General features: G+C 39.7%; 1 protein-coding gene across 3 annotated transcripts; it reads left to right on the top strand.

Moving 5' to 3' along the window:
- The first annotated feature begins 80 nt into the window (after nt 1-80).
- Nucleotides 81-22,905, top strand: htr1fa (5-hydroxytryptamine (serotonin) receptor 1Fa). Of its 3 annotated transcripts, none has more exons than XM_071505164.1 (3): nt 81-281; nt 19,733-19,844; nt 20,313-22,905. In XM_071505164.1, exon 3 carries the CDS (start codon nt 20,314-20,316, stop codon nt 21,520-21,522), a length of 1,209 nt encoding a protein of 402 aa, XP_071361265.1. In that variant the 5' UTR covers nt 81-281; nt 19,733-19,844; nt 20,313; the 3' UTR covers nt 21,523-22,905. The 3 variants fall into 3 exon arrangements, with proteins under 3 accessions (XP_071361265.1, XP_071361187.1, XP_071361109.1); XM_071505086.1 differs by having other exon boundaries at nt 84-281; nt 16,432-19,844; nt 20,313-22,904; XM_071505008.1 differs by lacking the exon at nt 81-281 and having other exon boundaries at nt 288-19,844; nt 20,313-22,904.
- Nucleotides 22,906-23,795: the final 890 nt, after the last annotated feature.

Genomic DNA, 23,795 nt, shown 5'->3' with positions numbered 1-23,795 from the left:
AAAACGTCATAATGACACACTGGAGAAAACAACTGTCTTGCTTATTATCCGTGGTTACTGTTATTACTCTTGTCTTCACACCTCCTCCTTACTGACGCACCTCTCTGAGCTCTGTCTATGGCCAAGAAGCGCGCTCCCGTGTGCGCGTACTCCCTCCCTCGACACTGTAAACGGGTGTCGGCGCGAACGTCGCTGAGCTGTGAATGGACATTAATGTGGACTGTAATATTCTTCTCTCACTGCCTGGTTTCTTCTCACATAATCTGTGCAACGGAAGCCGGGTAAGTTCATTTTCTGCAAATTATACATTTACTGAGAGATTTATTAAGGCTGGTATGCAGTTTCTGAATTCGTGGGAACGAAATTGGGAAGTAGTTTCTAGACAGGCGCTTTATTTCATGTGATATGTGCACATAATGTTTAATTGACATAGGCATAAATATGGTGCTGTCATCTTAATTGATTCTTGAAAATATTGCACTCATCAGTGTTGTCTCTGTACATTTCAAAAGCGATGCCTCCACCTTTGTGCTGAGCATAACTATTTTCATGCATATAATATGATTAAGACTTCAGATTAGACTTCAACATAATGCACATATGCATCTTTATCCATCTACAATAACTGTTTTTCTTTATTTTTCCCCTCTCAGAGTCAAGACTGTACATAATAATAAAAGGGTGGTTTTAATTATGTAAGAGGGAGAGATAAAAAAAAAAGAAAGAAAGAAAACAAACAATGCACCTGCTGCTGGTGTACAGCAATGGCATGTGGTGACTTTTACAGACGGGCAAACAGCGCTTAACCACCAACTGCACCCCCCAAGGAGCCGACTAAAACATACCTTTTCATGATAATAGTAGCAAATCTCTCTAAAATCGAGGGCCTGTCCTGTGTCACGTCTTTGTGCTGCCTGTCTTTCCTGTGTCGCATCTGTCCTCTCTTTTCTTTTCTTTCTCTCGCCTGTATCTTGCTGCATCTGGACATCTTCACCTTTCTGCTCTCCTTCCTGGCTGAAGAACTATTAGGAATATTCCTTTGAACTAAACATATTCAATGACACTCTCCAGTGACAATGCAGAAACCTCTATTTTCCTGTCTCAAACTTCTCAAACACACTGCAGATATCGCACAGAGAACCCTACACCTTAATTAAGAGAAAGGAAAAGATGTCACACATTGTGACCAAGGTGATCAGTAAGACACATTAGACACCTGAGAAGATAAATCACAGTGTAATTAGCTTGTTTACTTGCTACTGCTACCTCTTAACATTTAGGGAGAAAGGAGTGTAGTAATTTTCCAATGTGCAGTTACAGTGTCCACGCACATCTGTTCATGCGTATAACGATATGTGCAATATCATAACTGATCTCTGGACAGTGAAAGCAGAGTCGAGGACAACTTGACAAACACACTTTGGCTATAGCTAATCACCCATCAAAGATCCCAGGATTAACCACAATGCACAAGACCCAAGAGGCCTTTGTCAACAGGACACGAGCACACCCACGAAAATGACAGAAATCATAGATGTAACAGCTGGTGAATACAGTAGCCCACTGTGGCCACAAGTGGGAAATAAATGCGAACAGGCATCAGATCCTTTATGACAGTAATTCTCAAATTGGAGGATCCAGGGTCGTTGAGTGGGTTCCTGGGGGTCCCCAGCAAAAAGGGGAATCATTTATTTTTTACAATAATTCCATCCATAATTAACACAATAACATATGACTATTTTGGTCATGGGTTTCAAACACTTTCTCTAATAAAACATCTTAAAGCAAAAATCTTATCACATGGAGGATCTTGGGCCAAAATCTTAACAATTTTTAGTTGAGGGGTCCTCGATGTGAAAATGTGTGAGAATCACTGCTTTATGGGACAGCTCACTGTTCTGAGATGTAAGGAGAGATATCAGTTCCACTTCAGTATCATTCTAATTGATGTCTATTTTTAGCTTTAGCTGGTTGCTTGCTCTGACGGTGCACAACTTGTGTAGAGTTATTTGTACTGACTGGCTATTGCCTGGATCTTCACCAGACCTGGCTCACCAAGAGAGAGTAATGACAAGAGAGATTCCTCTGCTTCTGAAGGGTTGAGCAAAGGCTCAAATATGTCCAATATGTTCATATTCTGTATCTGCTCACAAAGAACTTCAGATGTGAATGTAGACTTTACTAAAAGTAAGCAGCATGCTCTCCAAAGACCTGCTGGAATCAGTTTTACTGCAGCGTCCTGATTCTCCAGGTCACTTAGGGAGCTCTCCTGGACCAAGCCATGGAAGATCAAACCCAAGGAGGGTGTGCGTGGTACACATAATAGAAGAAAGGGAGTACACTGCATCTGGAGGGATCTGTGTGCGTGTGTGTGTGCGTGTGTGTGTGTGTGTGTGTGCATGGGTGCAGGATTTTTATTTAACTGTCAGACTGGGTTGGTGTGATAGAGAGACAGCGAGAGAATCACAGAGTGATCAATGAGCGTCTTGCAGGCTTTTTCATGTGCATTCCCATGACTGAACATGTGCTTGCATCTGAATGTGTGCATGTGTGTGTGCCAACCCTGCTGTCAGAAAAGAATGTCAACATCGGCAACATTGGATGTTTCATTTTGAAAATCCAAGTTCAAGATTAATGTTTTTTTTTTATCATCCTTTTTTTTTTTTTTTAATGACCTGCATTCTTTAGTGTCTGTGCACGGCAACTACTGTATAGTTAACATTACAGAAAAAGCTGTGGAATAGATAATAAACAATGGCTGTAGTTACACTTATGCAACAAAAAGTTTAGTGAAAGGTCGCTGTTACAGTAAATAGAAATTGCAGGTCAGTTACAGGATGCATAATGTGGTCTTCTGCACCAAAGTCAGACATGCTCCATAGCCATACATCCACCATCTTAATTCCTTCCTTACTTCAGAAGGGGCGCCCCACCTCCGGCATAGGCACTGCACATAGATACCGGATCTTAATGTGGACATAATTCTCAGGATACTGAGCTGGCCCATGCATAGGATGATTTTTAATTATACCAACAATTCCCCTGCAGTGGAGGGCAGTATTGAGAACGCTTTTATTGAATGACCTGAAATATTGAAGGAGGTCTCAATGCTGGGCTCTTTTTGGCTAAGGAGACACATTTACTTATGGTATGTAATTACAGTGGGGGAGTTATCTCGGAAAGAAAAATAATGGACACCAGTGATGAGTGGCAGAGTCAAACCAAGGACACACTGTGGCTGATGATGATATGAGGCCATGGAGCAGCAAGCATTTAGTATAGCTCCTCCTGAAGCACTCAGCCAAGTGGGCTTTTATATAGGGAGGCACCACTTCCACTTTTTCTCCACTCATGCTGACACTGAAGTCTTTCTTTATGTTGCTTTCCAGTTTAAAATCTACATATCGCATTCAGTAAGAGTGAGTTACCAATATGTCATTTATATTCAAGACATATTTGGAGATAGGATACATTTATCATTAACTCTATTATGGTAAATGCACCAAATGTGCCTCTTGTCCCTTCGGAGTTTCATAAGACTTAATATTTCATAAGATGATGCATTTGATGTCAGCCAATTTCAAAGAAACAACATTCATCTCCACCTGGTACAGGGGTAGATAGGAAATGTGCAAGCTAACATCTCAGAGCTACCTTTACAGCTTTAATAGGAATAATAATCTTTACTTACATGTTTATAAATGTGCTTTACAGGGAAAACAAGCAGATCAAGCATTAAAATGAAAGTAAAAGCAAAGAGAAGCAATAACGATCACAATATGAATCACAAGGACCATCTAGTAACATCAAATTGAAAGCATAAAATAACATAACATTAGAAAAATAGGGGTCAAGCATTCACAACACTAATTCTCCCAGAGTGCATTATGGTAGTTCAGGTGAGAAAAGATAAAAGCATCCTAACTACTTTTACTGTGCAATTTACATCAATATTTACACATTATTGACTCCAAAAGTGAGAGGAAGGTGAAAAAGTTCTGAGACATGATGTGAGTAAACTTTAGATAGAGCATGCTTTATACCAAAATATTCCACAGGGATGAGAGGGAGAGAGACAGAGAGAGAGAGAGAGAAGCACCATGTCTCTACTGAATCAGTGGTTCACGGACTGTTGTGGCATTTTGCTATTAATATTTTATAAAGTTCAACTGTTGACTTGCAACCCGTGAGCGCCAACGCACAAATGAAAAACTGTAGATCAGACAATCTGAAAGTGTAGAAGACATGTTTGCTTCAACCAGCGGTTCCCCTCAGTTTATGCTGGTCTGCAGTGGTGTGATCATGCAGATTTGTTTTGTTTGTGGCCTGAGGGAGCTCAGTGGTGAATTGAGAGTTTACTGATCCAAAATAACACTTTGCTTAAATGTTAAAAGGTTAATAATGTCAGTAGTTTGTATGGTTGGTACATGGACAATCTACACGGCTCAATACATTTAATTAGGCCCACTGTTTGTGTTGTTATACCGCTGGTTTTGCTGATCATGCTGTAAGCTATTTGCACTACCAATAATATGGCCAAATGCTACCACCTTCAAATTTGCAGAGCCTTATCTTCTTTCAACTGGATGGGAGTGTTTGTTTGTGTTTATGCTCAAATTTCAGTTCGTCCTTTCCTGTGACAGAGCTGTCTTTTCTTCATAACATAATTTTATTATGACAAATACAATTTGGGAGTCTGAAATGTTCCTCTCTTATGGTCCTTCCATATAAATGAGATTGATGAGAGCGGTACATTTAAGAAAAAAAAATTACCTTATGTTGCTTTTAAGAGAGATCTTTTAACTGAGTTTTCACTTGATGTCTTTCTCTTTTTCCCCTGGAGACTAATAAAACCCAGACAGATATCTGATGTACAGCTTTTCATTGACGTGTCACAGAGGGGAGCACTTCAATCAAAATCTGTCTCAATACATCTCACCTACTAATGTTAGACAAACAAAACAGGCCTTTCTGAGATCCCTGTTTCACCTATGTGTCCGCCAGCACTGCCTATTATGAAAAGAACTGCATAAATGCTTCTCTGCTATGTTAAAAAAGCCTGTAGCCTTCAGGAATCAATGTTTAATTACTTGTCACCAATCCATGACAGATGAGAATTCAAATGAGAGGATTTTATGCCAACGGTAGCTGCCAATAGTATGCAAATGCTAGACAGCTCTCATTGTTTTTTCATGGATCTTTGAAGACATTTGAAGGGTCTTCAAACCCAAGGCAGCATAAAGGAAGCACTGCCATAGGGATTCTTGTTTGTTTGTGTGTATGTGTGCGTGAGAGAGAGAGAGAGACAGAGACAGTACACACATCAACAGAATAAGACAGATGGAGGGAGCACCTACTTCCTGGCTGTTGTCTTGTTAGCAGAAATTAATAATTGGATTATACAGTAGCTGACTTGGTAAATGGGAACTTGTACCTAACTCTGGATTACCTGTTGGGGCTGAAGAAGACCTGAAGAGACCATTCATCAACTAGGCACTAATAGTTGACCATCTCTCAGACATGGATCACTAATAGAGTGACCCATGTCTGAGAGATGGTCTCTCCCCATGGCATTTTTATGAAATTGACTCCTAATGGAACAAGAGTAAAAGCCTAAAGCCCCAGCAGCTGAGCCTAGAGGCTCAAATGTCTCTTACATTACACAAAATGAATGTTGGGTGGAATGAACAACATGCTGCATTTTGCTCATCATACAGCTTTACGTGTAGTGGGGCTAAAGATACAGAGTTTGTATTGAGGATGTGACCAGGTGCGTCCCAGCTGAGAGACTGCAACTTAGACATGACCCACAAAGTTGAGTATTTTAGAGACCTGAAGGTCAGAAAGGACATTTACATTCTTCCCAAAGGAAACAGTCTCTACAAGTTCCCAGACTTTTTCTGCCAGTTCTTCTCTTTGAAATACAAAAAACATGGAAGTCAGTTAAATCTTATCAATCGGTATCAATAAGGGAGAAACCAGTTACAAACGGTGCTAAGTCAACTAGCATCCTTTTGCATTACAGAATATCTTGCATGGTCTGCTCCATGTTTCCCCCTGGTCATATAAACTCCCCCTGCAATGACTCTACAAACCAAAACCTATCATCAAAACTAAAGGTGTATTTAGTCACTCATCAACTCTTAATGTCAAACATTTCCAGTCAATGAGTCCTCCAAACTGGGCAACATAATATCATTTGTGCTTGCTTTCCAGAGCGACACGTAGAAGCACTGTCATTTGTCTGTGCCTTCCAAAAGGGTTGGAAAAATAAATCTCTTTTATGATATGACAATAGTATGGTTAAGGTTTGGTTAGATGAGACCTTTGTCGACATGGTAGCAATAAAAGACACAGTTAAGGTCATGAAGCAGTGGTAATCATATTTTTAAAAAAACAACATTGACTGTTGATTGGAAACAGGAAAACAAATAGCAGTCTCCTGCGTTAAAGTTCCACGTTTTGTTGACCCGACCATCCATCCAGACCACACGACTATGTGGATTTTCTCGCTCTATAACAACTGTTTGAGGACAGTCTCTCTCCATTTTATTACCAGGGTGCAGTCCATAACAATTCATTAATGTCCAGTGTAAACGCCACATGATTGACAACATGTCCAAGCGGCTAACAAGAGCAAACATTGGGGTTTATGTCAGGTTATTCCATCTGTTAAGCTCTGACTTTATTATATTGATCAATAATGGATCACCAAAAGAACCAACAACAAGCACAAAGTGGCTTGTGGATACTGAGTGCTGTCAAGGACAAGCTGGCTGTGTCCTCAAGGCACCATTTCTCTGCAGCTTGTGAAGGACAGACAGCCTGACTGACCAGCGTCCCCATTGTTACAGTAAAACCAAGGTGCTGAGACATTTGAGACATATGTACATATTTCACTCTGCCTCTCCGTAAAACTTTCATTAAAATAGGATCTTCACCAAGCACTCATCTCTGCCATTGTCATGCACTTGACATCTATGAAAGCTGATGGTTGTAACTCCAGATGGTTTAACAAAAATCTGTCTATTCACATTTTCACCTCGTTTCTCACCAACATATTAGCCCGATGTTTCCAAGAAAGATGAAATGGTGTTTTCTTCTTTGTGTGCCTTTGATTACTTCTGTGTTTGTGCAGATTTTTGGGTAAACAGTGCTTTTCCACAAACACAAAACATTGAATGCTTGTTTTGTAAATGTGTGGAAGAAGTCGAAGATCAGAACCACTGTAATTTGTTAGGTTATTGCTTGGCAAATAGAGGATTGTGTCAAGGCTAAGGGGCACGTTGTAGGAAGTCTAGCCTTGAATGGTAGATACTGAAAAGAAGTTCTGTGCTGCCTTATTAAAAGGCCAACAGGACTGAATGCAAAGTTCATCATTGGCTTTTCCCAGAGGCTGCAGTTTGGGTTTAAAACAACTTCCAATTAAAAGGTCTATTAATTCCCTCTGCTTGTAGTTCCTTTTCAACCTTTCCAGCTGGGGACACGCTGTATGTGTCAGTACAGGAGTTCTTCATTGACTATTGAATAAAAAAACAGTTGAATACATTCTGAATGCTTGATAAATGAGGGGTACTTGATCTGATATTGCAAAAGTGATATGCCCAATTTTAGCACCTAAGAGTGTTAAAAAATATACATTCGATAGTAATGTTTGTCCATTACTCATCTCTTGAGAATTTGCAGTGACATCTCATCTACTGTCATAGCTGTTAAGTTTGTAGGTGTAGGAAGGTTGTAGATATTTGTAAGTCACCGTGTGTTTGTGAATTATGCCACAACTGTGAATTTTATGAATTTCTGGCAGTGTGCACAACATCTCTCTCTCTCTCTCTCTACTTCTGGTTGGTATACTGCATAAGTATGATCAAAAAGCACAGTGAGATGACATGTGTTTTTGAGAATGTGTGTGTGTGTGTGTGTGTGTGTGTTGATAAGACACACAAAGATAAGGATATATACCAAGATTTGGTACTTCCATCCAGTGATACTTCTTCATTCCCTAAAGAGTTGCCTGTTTATTTTTTTCTGCAAAAGTATACCTTCTGCAGGTTTGTTCCCTGAGCCTTTAGGCCCACTTTATTACTCTCTGAATCTACGCTGAGAAGCTGATAAAGTACACCCTCATGTTGCCATCAATATGAAGCCAGTGACAGAGAGGTGGACTGGAAATCCACTGGCTTCATAACAAATCCCGTGGATATTGCTCCGGTTATGGCAAGACACTTTTCATACCAAAGAGAAAATGTTTAACTACAGTCAGTCCCACTTTTCTTACACAGGCTGATTTGAACTCTAAGTTTGTTTGGAGTATATACAACTTCTTTAACTCAAACATCATGATGTTGGCCAGGAATTTGGTAAACTATTAAAGATTTGGTTTGGGTGGAGATAATGGATGAAATAAATTATGCATTAAATAGCATTAGAGAAGATGTTAATAAGCATTTCCATATCCAGAACATTTTGAAAGCTTGCTGCCTGATATCGTTCAATAATTAGGAAATTTCACTTCTGATCAGAAAGGCCTGGGTCGGTCAATGTTGGGTTTACAGGAAGCACAAATCTAATCTTGTTGCAACAATGTTTTTAGAGGCATCCATAACTGGTTTTAGATTATGACTGAGTGTGGACTGTAGTACTGTGATATAATCTTATTATAACTTTGTGAACAAACAGTTTTAGGTCTGGAAGTCCAGTGTCAACTGCTAATAGGCTAACATACTCTCTAAGTCAAAAGTAGAATTTGATACACATAAACAATAAAGTGAGGCCATGAAATGACAGGGATATGAAATATGTGAAAAGGGTCAAATCTGGTGTGTTCCTGTCAACTTAATGTTCATTCACACGTTTGTAAAAACATACAAAATTCATTACATATAAGCTGTCTGATCAAATATTTCAAATTTTAGCCAGAAAAAAAGAAGAAAAAAAAACCTTAATTTTTACAAATAGTTACTTACCTTTGTTTTTGTGAAAATTGCAGTTATTTGTCCATGCTCACTGCTCCCTTTCAGCTATTATGGACCATATGTCCTCTTTTCTCTGTCAGGAAAGAAGAACGTCCTTCCCACATTGGGAACCTTTCTGTCCTTTTAGCGATGGATCCAGTCTATTTTGCATGAAAAATGAAAAGAGTATACAGGAGGCCCTGCATGCAAATGTTCGTCTGTATGAAATTCGTTTTAGCCAACAAAAACATTTGTCACTGCGCCACCAAATGACATGTGGTGAATTTCTCTGCATTGGAAGCTATGAATTCCATTAATATTATGAGCTGTTGCAAAGTACAGAAACCCCATAAGCACTGCGTCTTGCACTGCAATAATATGAATTTACCTGCTGGGAATCAATAAAATCTCTTCTCTTCTCTTCTCTTCTACACTACACTACACTACAGTTACAGAATTTATTAGACATTTATATAGTGAAACTAACTATAAAGTTCTTTATGAATTAATAGATAAAAGTGTTAATCTATTCAGACAGAGAATCAGTGATAGATCAAATAGCTGAGTGGTAGACAGCAGCCAGGTTTAAGATTGGAAATAGGAGCATGTCTATAAATAAAGCGAGAAAGGCCACTTCCACAGTCCTTCTCCTACTACACAGTGGGAGAGAAGATCTGTTCGTAAACAGAAAAGCAAGTTGATTCCTTAACTGACTCAACTTGTTTATATGAGTTTTAAAAGTTAATTGATAAGCAATGCAGATGCTTAGGTATTCATAAAGAGGAATTTTTCCATTGGGGTACCATTGAAATTGCAGATTTGAATTATTTTGAATCCATAAGTATGTAGCCTTGTGCGTCCCAGAGCTTACCTGCTGAAAATAAGTTCTGAAAGCCAGAAATGTGAAGCCTTGACAGCAGCATTCATTCGTTAATTTGTGATTTATTCAATCTGTGAAGCTATGTTAAAGTAATCGTTAAACATATTTCAGTTCTAAAGCTGCAGGCTGCTGCACTCAAAGCCTTTTCTCTCACCTTGCAGTTTCTAATCATTCATCCGTTTCCAACAGTGGGGCACATGCAGCTTGAGTCAGCAGCATAAGAAAAGAAAATTCAGTAATTTCATTTATTTTCTCAGGTTTTATCACTTTTTCCTATCAACATGTGGCTAATATATGCTATAAAGCGGTCCAAGTGGTACAATCCTCCAAGTCCTCCATATTCCCATCTGTCAGACAAATTGATCTAGGTAGAAAAATCATATACAGAAAGTGGGTCAAGAAGCAATTTCTATCACCCACGCATTATCCTGAATATGTGCATCTTTCAGTTAAATTCTTCACAGAATGACTGTGTGACTTCTGCCAGTATAACTTTGATCTGCACCAAAGTGCTCCAAGGAGCCTTACTGAAATGATGAGTCCGCTAACTCTGACGCAGTATGGTGAGTTTTATTTTTGTGGCGTATTTATTTATTTATAACATGACAATTCTGTTGTTGGAATTAGGGGCTATTTTTTTCAGTCTTTCTGGTGAAAATAGTTAAAGGACATTTTCAATTCGAGAAACACAGAAATGATTCTTCTCATTGTGCTGGTGTCTCCTTGTTGTCAGAATAAAATAGAACAAGATTGCTGGAGTGGGATAAAAGATGACACACCATTGAAATGACTATGAATATTGCATCTCTGCATAAACAATGTTTTTTTTTCACATGGACCTCCCATCAATTTAGACATGTGCTTCATTGCCTCCACCCAGTCCATTTACACTAAGATGCCCTCGTTAACTGTTGTGGAAATAAGTGAACGTTGGCGATGGATAATAGCTCCTGAAGGTTTGAGGAACTATGCCTGGGGTGCACTTTAATTAAATTCATGTGGCTGATTATATCAGTATTCAGGCTACTTGTGTGTGTGTGACTGGGGGTTGTTTATGTTATTTGCACATCACGCATCAAGCATTTTAAATGGAGTAAACTGTTTATAATCAAAACTGTTGTTTCCATACACCAAAGTGTCTGTGTGTGTGTGTGTGTGTGTGTGTGTGTGTGTGTGTGCGTGTGTGTGTGTGTTTGTGTGTACTTGTACTTGCTACATAGTTAGGTAGAGTCGTAAAGTATTTTACTAACAGAGTGAGGACATTTTGGGAAAGTGAGGACATTTTGGCCGGTCCTCACTTTTTGAGACACCTTAAAATCACATTTTGAGGGTTAAGACTTGGTTTTAGAGTTATGGTTAGAATTAGGTTTAGGTTAAGATAAGGGTTAGGGTCAGGGTTAGGGTTAGGCACTCAGTTGTGATGGTTAAGGTTAGGGTAAGGGGCTAGGGAATGCATTATGTCAACGAGTGTCCTCACAAAGATGGTACATGTGTGTGTGTAAAAGAGAGAGAGTACATGTGTATGAGTTGCAGTTGGACACTTTTATACTTGTTACATAACTGTGTTAACATACATCCACCCATATACATGTACATGTACTCACTGTTTGTAGTCAAGTCATTGTGTTTGAAAGGCAAAGGATTTTACTGTCAAAGCTGGAAGTAGAAATAAAACGCATGTCTTTGCATTCATATCAGGCAGATGAACCACACCCTGTTTTTCTGATGTTAACTTTGATTCAGATGGCTTCATAATTGATGGGAGGTGTGAAAAAACATTGTTTATGCAGAATGCAATATTCATGGTCAGTTAATGGTATTTCCACTTCTATCCCAGTATACTGCAATGTCAAAGTGGTTGCTTGTATACTGTTGAAATCACAGAGAATTATAAGTGAGTGCTGTAGCTCTGTGGATCTTTTAAGTCTCTTTTTGTCCACAGTTTTGGTTTTTGTAGAGTTACTACAGTTGAGTTTAGGCTCTCTTATTAACTCCAGCAAATCTATCACAAAATATATTTAAATACAGATAATTTGCTCTGCCAAGTACATTTTCAAGGAAATATCATTTCTTCCTTGATTTTGACTCCAGCAAAATTGATTCTAATCCAAGACATATAATATCCTTTTACCAGAAAACAAAGTTTCAAATGATGATAATGTGTCTGTCTGCTGGATGTGGATTGTGAGCATATTTTGCCGACGCATTTGCCAAACAGCTGCAATTAAGTGGCGATCTCTACTGTGAGGCAGCTGCGTATCTAGCAGCATGTGTTGATGTTTCTCAAAGTGAAGGGGGCCATCTAATTTAGAGAGGCTAACAATTTCCCAGTCTAATGTGTGAAGCTGCTGATATTTTCTTCAGGAGCTTTTTTAATCTTGATTCTCCTCCAGGGGAGTTATATTTTCAATTCATTAGGACCTTACCTTCCTCCTTTACCAGCATGATTAGCAACTCTAATCGCTGGAACATTTTCGTGGACATTAATTATATCAAACTACATGTTAAATATTTAAATAAATACTCTCATTAACTCAATATACCATGTGGCTCTGTAACCCTAATTTGAAGGGAGATAACAACTTCTGCTTTTTTTCTGCCAATTACTGTAGGCAAACACGTTTCTTTGAAGTAAATGGCTCAGATTATGTGTCAGACTTCTGACATGTTTAGCCTTCTGACAGCCCACATTTTTACCACAAAGTGATTTTCAATTTAGAGGCTCATGGTAATAACAAAACAAATTAGAAAGCTTTTCCCAGAGAAATCTGTCATGTCCTGTCATGGTCACCTGATTGAACACATTTAATATCTGGATTTGTTTCCTTATTCTTGTGACAAGGCTGTATTGTATACACTGTGTGTTGTTTGTGTGAAGGTTCACATCCCACACCGGTGATGTGTAGGACATGTGAGAGAGCATCTGCAGTTTTCTAAAGATAAATGAAATTAAATACACCTCGGCTGCGTGATGCGATTAAAGCAGAACTATGCTTGGTATGCTCACTCATCCCTTGTGAGTTCACTTCACAAGCTACACAATTTCTGGTCCTCGATTTTTCTGCAAATAGATTTCTGCTCCAACTTGGTGCCCACAATAATTAATGACACCTTTCCATAATGGAACTGGCTGTTGTCGAAACACATTTTAAAAGAGTATAAATGACTAAAATCTATGTGGGCCACATCTGAATAAGACACACACATCATGCAGTATGAATACGCAGGAAAAAAAAGGTAGGAATGTACCAGTTTTTTGAAAATAATTGAATGAATTATTTAACCTTCATCTATTGGAGGTTAAATACATTTTGAATACAAAATATATTCATGTTTTTGCAGATAAAATAAATAAAACTGTCAATAAAAACTTTAAAAAAAAAAAAAAGGCATTTGGAAATAAAAGTTACTCAGAGTTTAAAATGCTTATTTTTTCATTCCATAGTGACAGTTTTCCCATTGGCAGGTAACAACTAGCACAAAGTGGTAGGTCATTTGCACAAGGACAATGAGGATGCATCCAAGTGTACCAGCTTTTTGGTATATAGACTGTATATCTGCAGCAAGTTAAGCAAGAAAGAGCTGGGTGATGTGATGTCACAGCAGGTTCCTTCACCTGGGTAGTAAACATGCAATGGCTGCTATTGTGTGTTCACATTATAATACTAAAATGCCACTCAGCCGAGCTCATACCTCCACCAAGGCCAAACAATATGAATATTCCAGATCTGCCCTTTTAACCAGATCTGCACCAAAATGTAATGGGTTCATCCCTGGCCCACCCCCCATCTCTCTTGGTGCAAATCAGTTGAGTACTTTTTGTGTAATCCTGCTAAACAAACAAAATGAACCAACAGACATGGGTGAAAACATAACCTCCATTCATTAGACCTCTGCTTCTAACGAAAGTACAAATTTAAGTTTGAACAGACTGTGGAAGGGCAGGTCTAAAGGAAATAAAAAGCAAAGCAATACTTTTTGGATATACTGTTCAAATAAAGCTGACTTCACTGGACTTTCTTAGGGTTGTGTGATGTTAAATAACCACCCAGTGAAACTGTTTTTACAAACCTGTCTACAGACAACCAGAATGACTTTTTGAATCCTTGTGATACTGAGTTCTGCTTTAAAATAGTTCCAACTGGCCTCCTCTCACCCCTATTACCTGTGAGGCTGCAGGTCTGTAGAAGTCTATAAAAGTCGATGTGCAAGAATATACGATACTAATATACGCTGTATTAAGACACACTCAGCTGTTTCCCTCAGTAGCCTGGTGTTTTGGATGTGGACACAGAGAAAGGATTGTTAGGATTGTCAGGATGTTCAGTGAGGAAAGTAATTTTTCAGGCAGCTGTGTGTCCCCGGAGCCTCCCCTCAATGTCACCATCTCCCAGCTGCACAGAGGTTTGTGTGGTTGTTGGTCGTTGGTTTGTTGATGTAAAGCCGCTGGACATGTATAGCTGTATGCCACAGAGTCCTGAAGGGGCTTTGATCAAGGTAAAGCATGCATCAGCATGTTTAATGATAATGTTTTTTGATGCAGCACTTTCACAATAAAGACTGCAAATCAAACATACAACCAGTCATGCTGCCTTCAAAGGGACTCAGTCAATTGAAAGTGAATGCCTTCATGCAGTCCAAACAAAACTGTCAATGCCAGACACTTCCTAACGGTTACCCATTAAGTTAAAACTCATTACAGACTGCTGATAGCATTTGTTGCCATAGTGGCATCAAACCTGGATTGATAATGTGGATCTAATTATGTGTTCTGGCTGGAGAATCTCTCTAATTCTCTGCTCACCAGATAAAGGCTTGAATGGATGCTTTTTCCTATGATTGTGGAGAATGTCTAATCAGAGTGTTTTTTTTTCATTATGTAACACATTTGTGCTTGCCGGTGAAACCACCAAAGTATGAGCTGTGTTGGTGAAGTTACTTTATAAAGGTATTAGTATTACTAACTTAAAATTGTAATGATATTAGTGTGCTGTAGTAGGGCTCAACCAATTCTAGTACTTGCCATTACTTTCTAGAAGCCATTATGGTGTATAATTAAGCTGTAGTCATGCAAAATATGACCTCCTCCACGGGCCTCCTTTGTATTACTGCTGCCGTGGGCAAAAACTAATCTCAGCCTGTTCAGCAGGCATCTTTGCCATCATCTGTAACAAGACAAGGCTGAATTGTGCCACCATGTTTCACGTCTACTGCAGCTACAAGTGCTTTGACAGATCGTTTTATCAAGTGTTCTTGCTGCGGACAGGTGATTCTAACCTGGACTCAGTGTACATTTACTGGTGGAATTCATTTAACATAAACTCAAAATAATGTGTCTCCACATTCTCCTCTTTCACCTTCTTCCCCCATGTACACACACATGTTCTGGCAGCAGAGATGGCAATGAGCCAACAATACAACAACAATACTGTACGTAATCTCTATTTTCACATGGCCTTTGTAATGTCAACTTCTCAGAGGCATGAATGTGTTAAATGTAATGTCTATAAATAGTATAGACATTTGTAATGGCTGTCTTGTTTATCAAGTCTGTTCAAGCTGAGGTCCACAAATGTATATAGCATTAATCCACGTTTAAGTCTATACTCTAAATTCATAGAAGCTTCTGTCCTAAAAATCCTTCCACCTCACAGGAGAGTGTAGGGATTCATACACCAACTACAGAAGCGACATGAGAGACAGATGCACAGACCCACAGATCCAGTACATTGATAGATGATTCCAAGAGTTTCACTTTAAGCCACCCTCCACTCAAAAATAAAATAGATTGTTTTGCTTATTATTGCTTTACTTGGATGTTTGGCCTTCAATATGCAGAATTCTGTATTGTGAGTTTGACACATTATTGTTATATAGCCAGCATTAGCATTATCAGCTGTTTACTTACCAGTCCTGGCAAGAGCTTCAGCCATCATTTCTTTTACAAGACAAGAGGTTCCGCTCTCTGAGCGGACCTGGGACCTGGACATTTCCAGCTGCTTTGAGAGAATTGTATTTTCAGTGAAGCAGGAAACATCTCGTGTTCTGTGGTTAAACTTTTAAAGAAAAAAAATATTTTTTGGATTTTGACGTGGCATTTTGTGGGGAAAAAAACAGCATGCACAAATCATTATTCAAAACAGAGTATTTTGTCTATGTCTTAAAACATGTTGATCACCTAACATTTATGCACAGCGTGCCACAAAATGCCTTAAAACGCTTTAATTCATCAACAGATACCACTGAAAGTAACACTGCTCACAAAACATGCATAAAGCCTAGAAAAAGATGTGTGCAACATACTGTATCATTTAAAGCTGGTTACACAACTCAAACACAACACTGTCGCTGGTAAAAACAATGAACCTTGTCCTTTTTTTTTGCTTTTGCACAAACTTAATGTTTCCTCAGTTGAGTGTGCAGCAAGCTATCCACTTAATGTCACAAGCAGTTCAATACCCATAGTCAAGTCAAGTAGTTCAAACAAAAGATGTACCACCCCCTGCTCTGTTTGGACCTGGTGAGTCCTTGAACCGGTTCCATCAAAGTGAGTCCTCAGGGGTCATCTCACCAGCTAATGCTTGTATCTCCATGAAGCAGGTAGAGAGAGCCGACTGTAACGTGGTGTGCATCCGCTCGTGCAGTGAAACCCCAGCTGCGACACGCATCAACTGACCCAGTCAAGCTTGAAAAGAGGACACAGGTCAATGAGTGAGAACAGTGACTGCTGCAAAGTGGACATGGCAGTAGTTTAGTCCACCCAGAGCAATTGGGATGATGTCACTCTGTTGTGAAATGCAGGTCAGTGGGTGTGTGTCACTAGAAAATTAGACACACAGTAGTAATTTGAATGTATAGTACTTTTTAGTCACTTGTCATTGTTATCTAATATGTTGTTCATCTATTATTAAAATCTGTCCAAATGTGATAAAATATGAATAAAAGCTGAATTAAAAAAAAATATTGGAATATTGTGGAAATATTTAGCACTATATTGAACACTTTACATATTTGTGACATCCCATGTCTTTACCACTCCCTAAAAATGCTTTTTACTGCTGTTTTGGTGCTTTTATGTGTAAAAATTAGTTTCCACTTAGTGTAGTTAAGAAAAAACAAACTCTGTATTTCATCACCTTAGAGAGCGTCCTTTGCAGCATTTTGTTTTTCGGTCCACCAAATTAAATAGACACAGCAGATGAAAATAGATAAACAGACAGATAGACTTACTGCTGTGCCCTCTTATGTTGCTACAGTTAGTCATTTATTTCACATCTTTCCAGATCTGTCACTCACACAATCAGCTTTTCACAACTCTCCTCCTTCACAACAACACTTGGCAGCTTGACGTCCTGCCGGGGCCAAACTGTGTTTCAGAGCTTCTACTCCACATGACAGATACAGTTTTCCTGTTGTTGTACAGGGAGCGAAAGAGAGATTGAATGTCACAGGATTGACACTTTTTTTTTTTTTGGCGGAGGACTGCAAACCTTGTGTGTGTACATGGGGTATGTGTGCTGGTTTGTGGGTGCTTTCAAGTTGGCATGTGTTTGAGCTGTGAGTGAGTTGATGATGGATTACACGAATCTCTATATCTTCATCTCTGAAAGTCAAGTAAACATTTAAATATTTCTAACATGTTTCTGCTTTGTCAGCCTCCTTGTTACCCGCACAACCTGAATCTGTTGCTCTTAGGCTGCGTCATCACACAATATTGCTGCTGCCTAATTTTACACCCACATAACAACTTTGCATTTAAAATGTTATGAAAAAGTTAATTGAATGCTGAATAAATATGCTAATGCTGCAGATCATGGAGCCCTTTAAATGTTACTGAACAGTACCAGGGTGTGCTGGTTGTCTGTTATCACAACCTATCCATAATTAGTAGATAGAAAGAAAAAGAAGAAGAAAATAATGTAGCAACACTGTAAAAAAAACAAACTTGAAAGTCAGTGTGTAATTTTGAAACAATGTGTTTATCAGGCAGTGAATGAAGCTGTTTTCCCTGTTCACTGAATTTAGGCAAGGGCACTGGGTTTTATTCTGAGCAAAGGAAAGAGCAGATTCACGCTTGCTCACTGGAGCTTATCTTCAGATGGCCTTGAGGAGAACGCCTATGTTTTGGAACATTTCAAGACAAAAGCAGATGATTTCTTTGTTGCATATAATGACAGGCTGACACAGTTTAAACGCATACTGTCAGTTACTGCATTTACATACGTGCATGCACAGAGACACACTCACAGAAACACACTGTAACATTCTGTATATCTAAATATACATTTGTGCCAAAACCCTGACAAAATAACTGTTTTCAGATGCACATCAGAGAATTCATCACTGCACAGTGACATAGAGCGCAACAGAAGTGCAGCTGTAATTATCATCTATCTGTGCAAAGTAATCTGCATATTAAGTACTATTTTCTTCCACATTTATCCAAGGGTAAATGGAAAAGAGTAGAATTACATCAGAATGCAGAGGAAGGACATTTTATTGACTTTCAAGACAAGACTTACACGTATAAATAAACAAGTACTCTCCATTGGTACATTGCACTGTGGCAAAGCAATTTGTTCTGGATTCACTGAAACCATTTGCCTTTTAATTGTATTTTTTGACAAAATTGAATTGAACCTGACACACTCAGAAAAGAGTCAGCCTTAATAAAGTGCTTGGTCAAACTTCACTTTAGGTGGTAATTTTCTTCTACCGAGCCTGAAAATCTATTTTAAATCCAACAGCTTAAAACTGCTGTTTTGAACACTAGGTCTGGCACAGTCAACAAAAGTAAACAAAAGTTTTTTCTCCTACATAATTTGTGGTTAAGTTAAATAATGCAAAAAAAGTCCTTTGTGTTAGGTGTGTGTTATAAACCGTAGAAATGATTCTTTACACTGTAAAACACTAAGCAGAGATGACTCAGTCTGGCAAAGGGATAGTCAGTGCCCACACCTTGAATGAGGTAGTGAAACAATACTCATGATATGCCTCTGCACTACTTTGATTAATTTCACCTACATATTATAGAAGATGCTCAACATTATAATGGCAATGATAATACTACACAGTCACCTAGATTTTGCATCTTATGCTGCCTGGAGCCTCTCATAATTGAGTAAGACTTTGCGGTAGTAACACTTAGCTAATGTTAAAAACAAAGTCTGGAGGTGTTCGTCGTAAATTATATTAGCAGGCATTTCTGCTGTGTGTGAGGGTTAAGTGAACTGAAATCTCTTATCTCATCCAGTTGTCATGTGGCCTTGCCACCCTGTTCACCCATCTACCTACACCCGGACCTACTGCCTGGGAATCGAACAGTGTCAGTGGAGACCTGACAGTCAGAGTTTGCCTGCCTCTGCTCCATCACTACATTAAGTAAAACTACTGTACTTCGTGTGTTTCTATAGCAACAGTTCCCACTCATGTCTTCAGGATACTGAGCAATGCGGCGAGTGAAGGAGAGCTGCAATGACAGTCATACCTGAGCATTTTGATTTAGTCAAAGTAGCTTTTGCTAAATGTGGGGTCAGGTGGGTGTGTGTGTTTGTGTGTGTGTGTGTGTGTGTGTGTGTGTGTGTGAGTAGGCAGGGAGGTCACATTGGTGAATACTCAATTGATCAGCTTAAAAAAAGATCCACAGACCCATCCACAAAACAGAGAAAGTAGTTTGCTTGAATTAAGTGAATGCAGATAGACATGCAAATGTTAACTTGATTTTTATTGTTGTGTAAGTGAACTCGTCCTTGGCTTTGCTGCTTTTAAGTTTGTCTTTTTTCTTCTGTCTTCAATCTTCCATCCCTCCCTTTTCTTTTCACTATCTTTCTCATGATTTCTTTCTCTTGTTCCCTCTCTCTCTCTCTCTCTCTCTCTCTCTGTCTCTCTCTCTCTCCAGGTGTTGAGTGATAGAAGTGATGTGATGGCAGAGCTGGCAGACAGGACAGATCAGAGCAGACTGTCTGCTGCACACTGAAACAACTGGATGCAACACGTTAGAGCTTAGTCAGGTAGGACAGGATTGTTAGAGATGTACTTTTCAGCAAGTACTTTTGTTGACAAGTTGAAATAACAACTGTCAAAGCTTTGCGACCCATTTAATGTTTCAAGACCTTGAACAAATTCTTTAAAGTCCATTATGTTTGAAAGTACATTTTGAATGAAGACCTTCCTCTCATTCACTTTTGCATGTTTTATGTATGAATTTTTAGAAAGGTAAATCATTGTCTATGAAAGTTTAAAAGGAGAAAAGGGGAAAGAATAACAGAATTGCTGGAACAAGTGAATTTTGCTGCACTTTAAAATATTGATGATTTAAATTCCATGACAGATTGTGAACAGATTATAGAACAACAAATACTATACACAGGAATCAGAAGAAAACTATTGACTCTCAATGATTTGTCTGCTCCAAAAAAAGGAATTTTGAACAGCACCTTTATGTCTAATGCACAACTCTCTTTCCCTTCTGCCTGCAGAATGGATTTCCCAAATTGCACTGAAGGGGTGTTTTCCACAAGCAGTGGTGGTTATGACTCAATGGACACCACGAAACGCCCTCCCAGTAAGATCCTGCTCACGCTGACCCTGTCTGTGGTGGCGATCCTGACTACATTCTTCAACTGCCTGGTGATCACAGCTATCGCAGTGACCCGCAAGTTGCACCACCCAGCCAACTACCTCATCTGCTCATTAGCAGTGACTGACCTGCTGGTGGCTGTGCTGGTCATGCCCTTCAGTATCATCTACATCCAGAAAGAGAGCTGGGTCATGGGCCAGGTGGTGTGCACCATCTGGTTAAGTGTGGATATCACCTGTTGCACATGCTCCATCCTGCACCTTGCTGCAATCGCCATCGACCGTTACAGGGCCATTACTGACGCAGTGGAGTACTCCCGCAAACGCACAGGGGCCAGGGCTGGCGCAATGGTGGCAGTGGTGTGGCTTCTGTCCATCCTTATCTCACTTCCTCCCCTGCTGTGGCGGCACTACAGCGGGGATGCAGACCACGAAGACCAATGCATCATCATCCACCATCACATGGCCTTCACCCTGTACTCCACCCTTGGAGCATTTTACATCCCCCTGCTGCTCATCCTCATCCTCTACTACAAAATCTACCGGGCAGCTCAGACCCTCTATATGCGCAGGGAGGCCAGCCGCGCCAGCCGTCACTCATGCATGACCAATGGGAGCACGATCCCCTCATCCTACCCTGCTGGAGATGGAGATGCCGATGAGGGGCCTCGAAGTCCAGAGCCCATAAGCCCACCAGAAAAGTCTTTCTCTGAACCCTCAACTGAGGAGCCTCTGCGCGAACGGGTACGCGTCTCGGTGAAGGCATTCCAGTGCAAGTCGCGTCGGTATGAGTCACGCAGTGAGTCACGTAGTGAGTCACGTCGCAGCCAATTTTACCAAGGACCGCGGATCTCTGGCTCACGGGAGCGCAAGGCCGCATCCACATTGGGGTTGATAATAGGGGCTTTCGTCATCTGTTGGCTGCCATTTTTTGTCAAAGAGGTCATCGTCAACACCTGCAGTTCTTGCAGTACTTCAGTGGAGATGGCTGACTTTCTGACATGGTTGGGCTACCTCAACTCGCTGATCAACCCCCTCATCTACACCATCTTTAATGAAGACTTCAAAAAAGCTTTCCAAAATCTCGTTAGGTGTAATCAGTACCTCTGATGGTTACAATGACACATGATCATGCCAATACACCATGTAACGTACACACATAACAGGGGGCAAACTAAAAGCCGGAGGAGGTCAGAGAATACTGACTGGATACTGACTTCTATGTGCCTGAGAGGAAAGGATTGACACCCATTTCCAGACACTCCACAGGCACTTCAACAGCCTAAATGGCACCAGCTCAGCAAAGAGCTTTACAGCAAAGTTCCACATTGAAATCCAAGTCCTGCTATTAATAGAACAGCCTGAGATCTCCTTGATGTTAATTGGTGTGTGTGTGAAGGGACACTGACATGTTGGTTTTTAGAAAATGGGCCATCGCCTGACCTTTTTGAGGTCTGGCTTCTGAGCATTAATGATCAGGCCCCATTTAAAGGCCTTGAAATAGCTGACCATTACATCTGTTCCATCGAATGACCTCCCTTCTGTCCAGTCCAAGCTGCTAGCTGAAATACAGAACATGTGTAAAATACTACAGCATACCGAGATGTGAGTTTCTGTGGCCATGATGTTATGGAGGATGACGTTTACATGACTGACTGTCACAGTAATTGTTAACAGAGGCAGTTGTTGAATGTGCTGTGTATTCAGCCTCAGAAAACATTCCAACAAACATAAAACATAAATTTGTAGATTGTTAAAGCTCCATGTTAAATAATGGTAATGATGCTGACTTAATTCATTTTAAAGTCCAAAAATGGGAAGCTATTGCTTGCTATTCATAAACTTCACAACACCTGAGCTTAACATACCATGTATTAAATGTCTAAGATTAACAGCTAAGAAAGCCTTAAGTGTGAAAAAAATGTTTTATGATCTTGGACCAAATCATGTCATTAATTAACACATATTGAAATGTAAAATTTACTCGGGGACCAGTTAAAAAATGCCAAATTTTCAAAACAAAGGATTAACTTTTGGAGACGTTTTAATGTGTTAGGATTACAGGTTCTATAAAATTCTGCCACTTTAATTGATATTTTTGCACAAACCTTTATGTTCCTTTCGGTTTTTGAAAGAATGATTTATTTGTTCGTCCTAGAACCCTTAGACACCCCATCCCATCTCTCGCCTACACCATAGCCAGGTTAATGAATGTGAGAACCACTGGTGGAGAGATCCTCATTACGTTACTCCCACTCAAGTACTTGGAATAGAACTACTATTTCTTTACTGCCTCCGAGAGGGCACATGATGTGTTGATGGAAATTTTGAGGATGAGTCAAGTGAGAGAGTGTACTGTATGCCAGGGAGATAATACACAGTGTGTCATATATTTACATACATCTCTGTATACTGTATACTGTTTCTTTCTTTGTCTCTCTGTCTCAATGATCAATAATAAACAGTCCACAGCTGAATTGTGTCCCCCTGTTCTTGTCTGAGGTAATAAAAACTGAATGATCATTTGGTGTGTGAGGTGACTACAGTGTAGTTGCTATGTGTGTGGAGAGAGTAGTAGGAGCAGTAACACAAAGTTTAACTCACTGATGATCTGTATGTCTAAATGACTTGATATGATATTCTGCAACCCCATATTTCTATCTGCTGACATTCTGCTGTTGAATGAGACGGCAGAGGATAGTTGCCATATTCTGATATGATGGCACCCCCTTGTGGTCAGCAGAAAGACTGCAGACTTTCTAATTGGCTCTGATAAACTTATTTCCAAGAATAGCAAGGTGCTTGGTCTGGAACACATGGTGCGGTGACCAGCTGCTTCTGTTTTACCAATTGGTAAGGACAAAACTGGTAAAACAAAACTCCCAAAACTCTTTGTTACTATGACACTGGAAGACACGACTACCACAGAGGTACCACTGCCAGTAACTGAATCTGTCTCAACAGTAGTTTGCAAGCATTTGGCCCCTGAACCACCTCTATAACTCACACTGAAGTGTCCAACTAGTTTCAAATGTCTTCACAGAGTTTGAAATATAAAACGTATTGGCTATAATAGTAGAGTGTCTATGTCCATGTGCACACAGGCTTGTAAGTCAGTCTCATTAACCCATTGAGCTTACATCTGTTATGAAAGGGTCTTGCTGCCTGGTCTGTATCCATAACACACAAATAACTGGGCAAACATCAGTGCAGGCATCAGGGGTAAGGTTTTTCTCACTAATTGTAGTTAATTTCTGATGTTAATGTTGCAGTTAATATCTTCATTGACAGCAATTCGCCTGTTAGGTCAAAGGACTCTTTGGAGAATTCTCCATCTTGCTTGTAGTATTCAAAGCAAAGGTTTTACTGTTTTACTCACAGGC

The sequence above is a fragment of the Trachinotus anak genome, unplaced genomic scaffold (genome assembly GCF_046630095.1).
Source record: "Trachinotus anak isolate AG129_WGS33_773 ecotype Australia unplaced genomic scaffold, CSIRO_AGI_Tana_v1 ptg000001l, whole genome shotgun sequence".
NCBI lineage: Eukaryota > Metazoa > Chordata > Actinopteri > Carangiformes > Carangidae > Trachinotus > Trachinotus anak.
Note: the sequence above shows the minus strand (reverse complement) of the source record. Positions and strands in the feature narration are given on the sequence as shown.

Bases quoted from the DNA above. Each gene is read 5' to 3' on its own strand.
- htr1fa (XM_071505164.1), top strand. From the start codon at position 20,314: ATGGATTTCCCAAATTGCACTGAAGGGGTGTTTTCCACAAGCAGTGGT.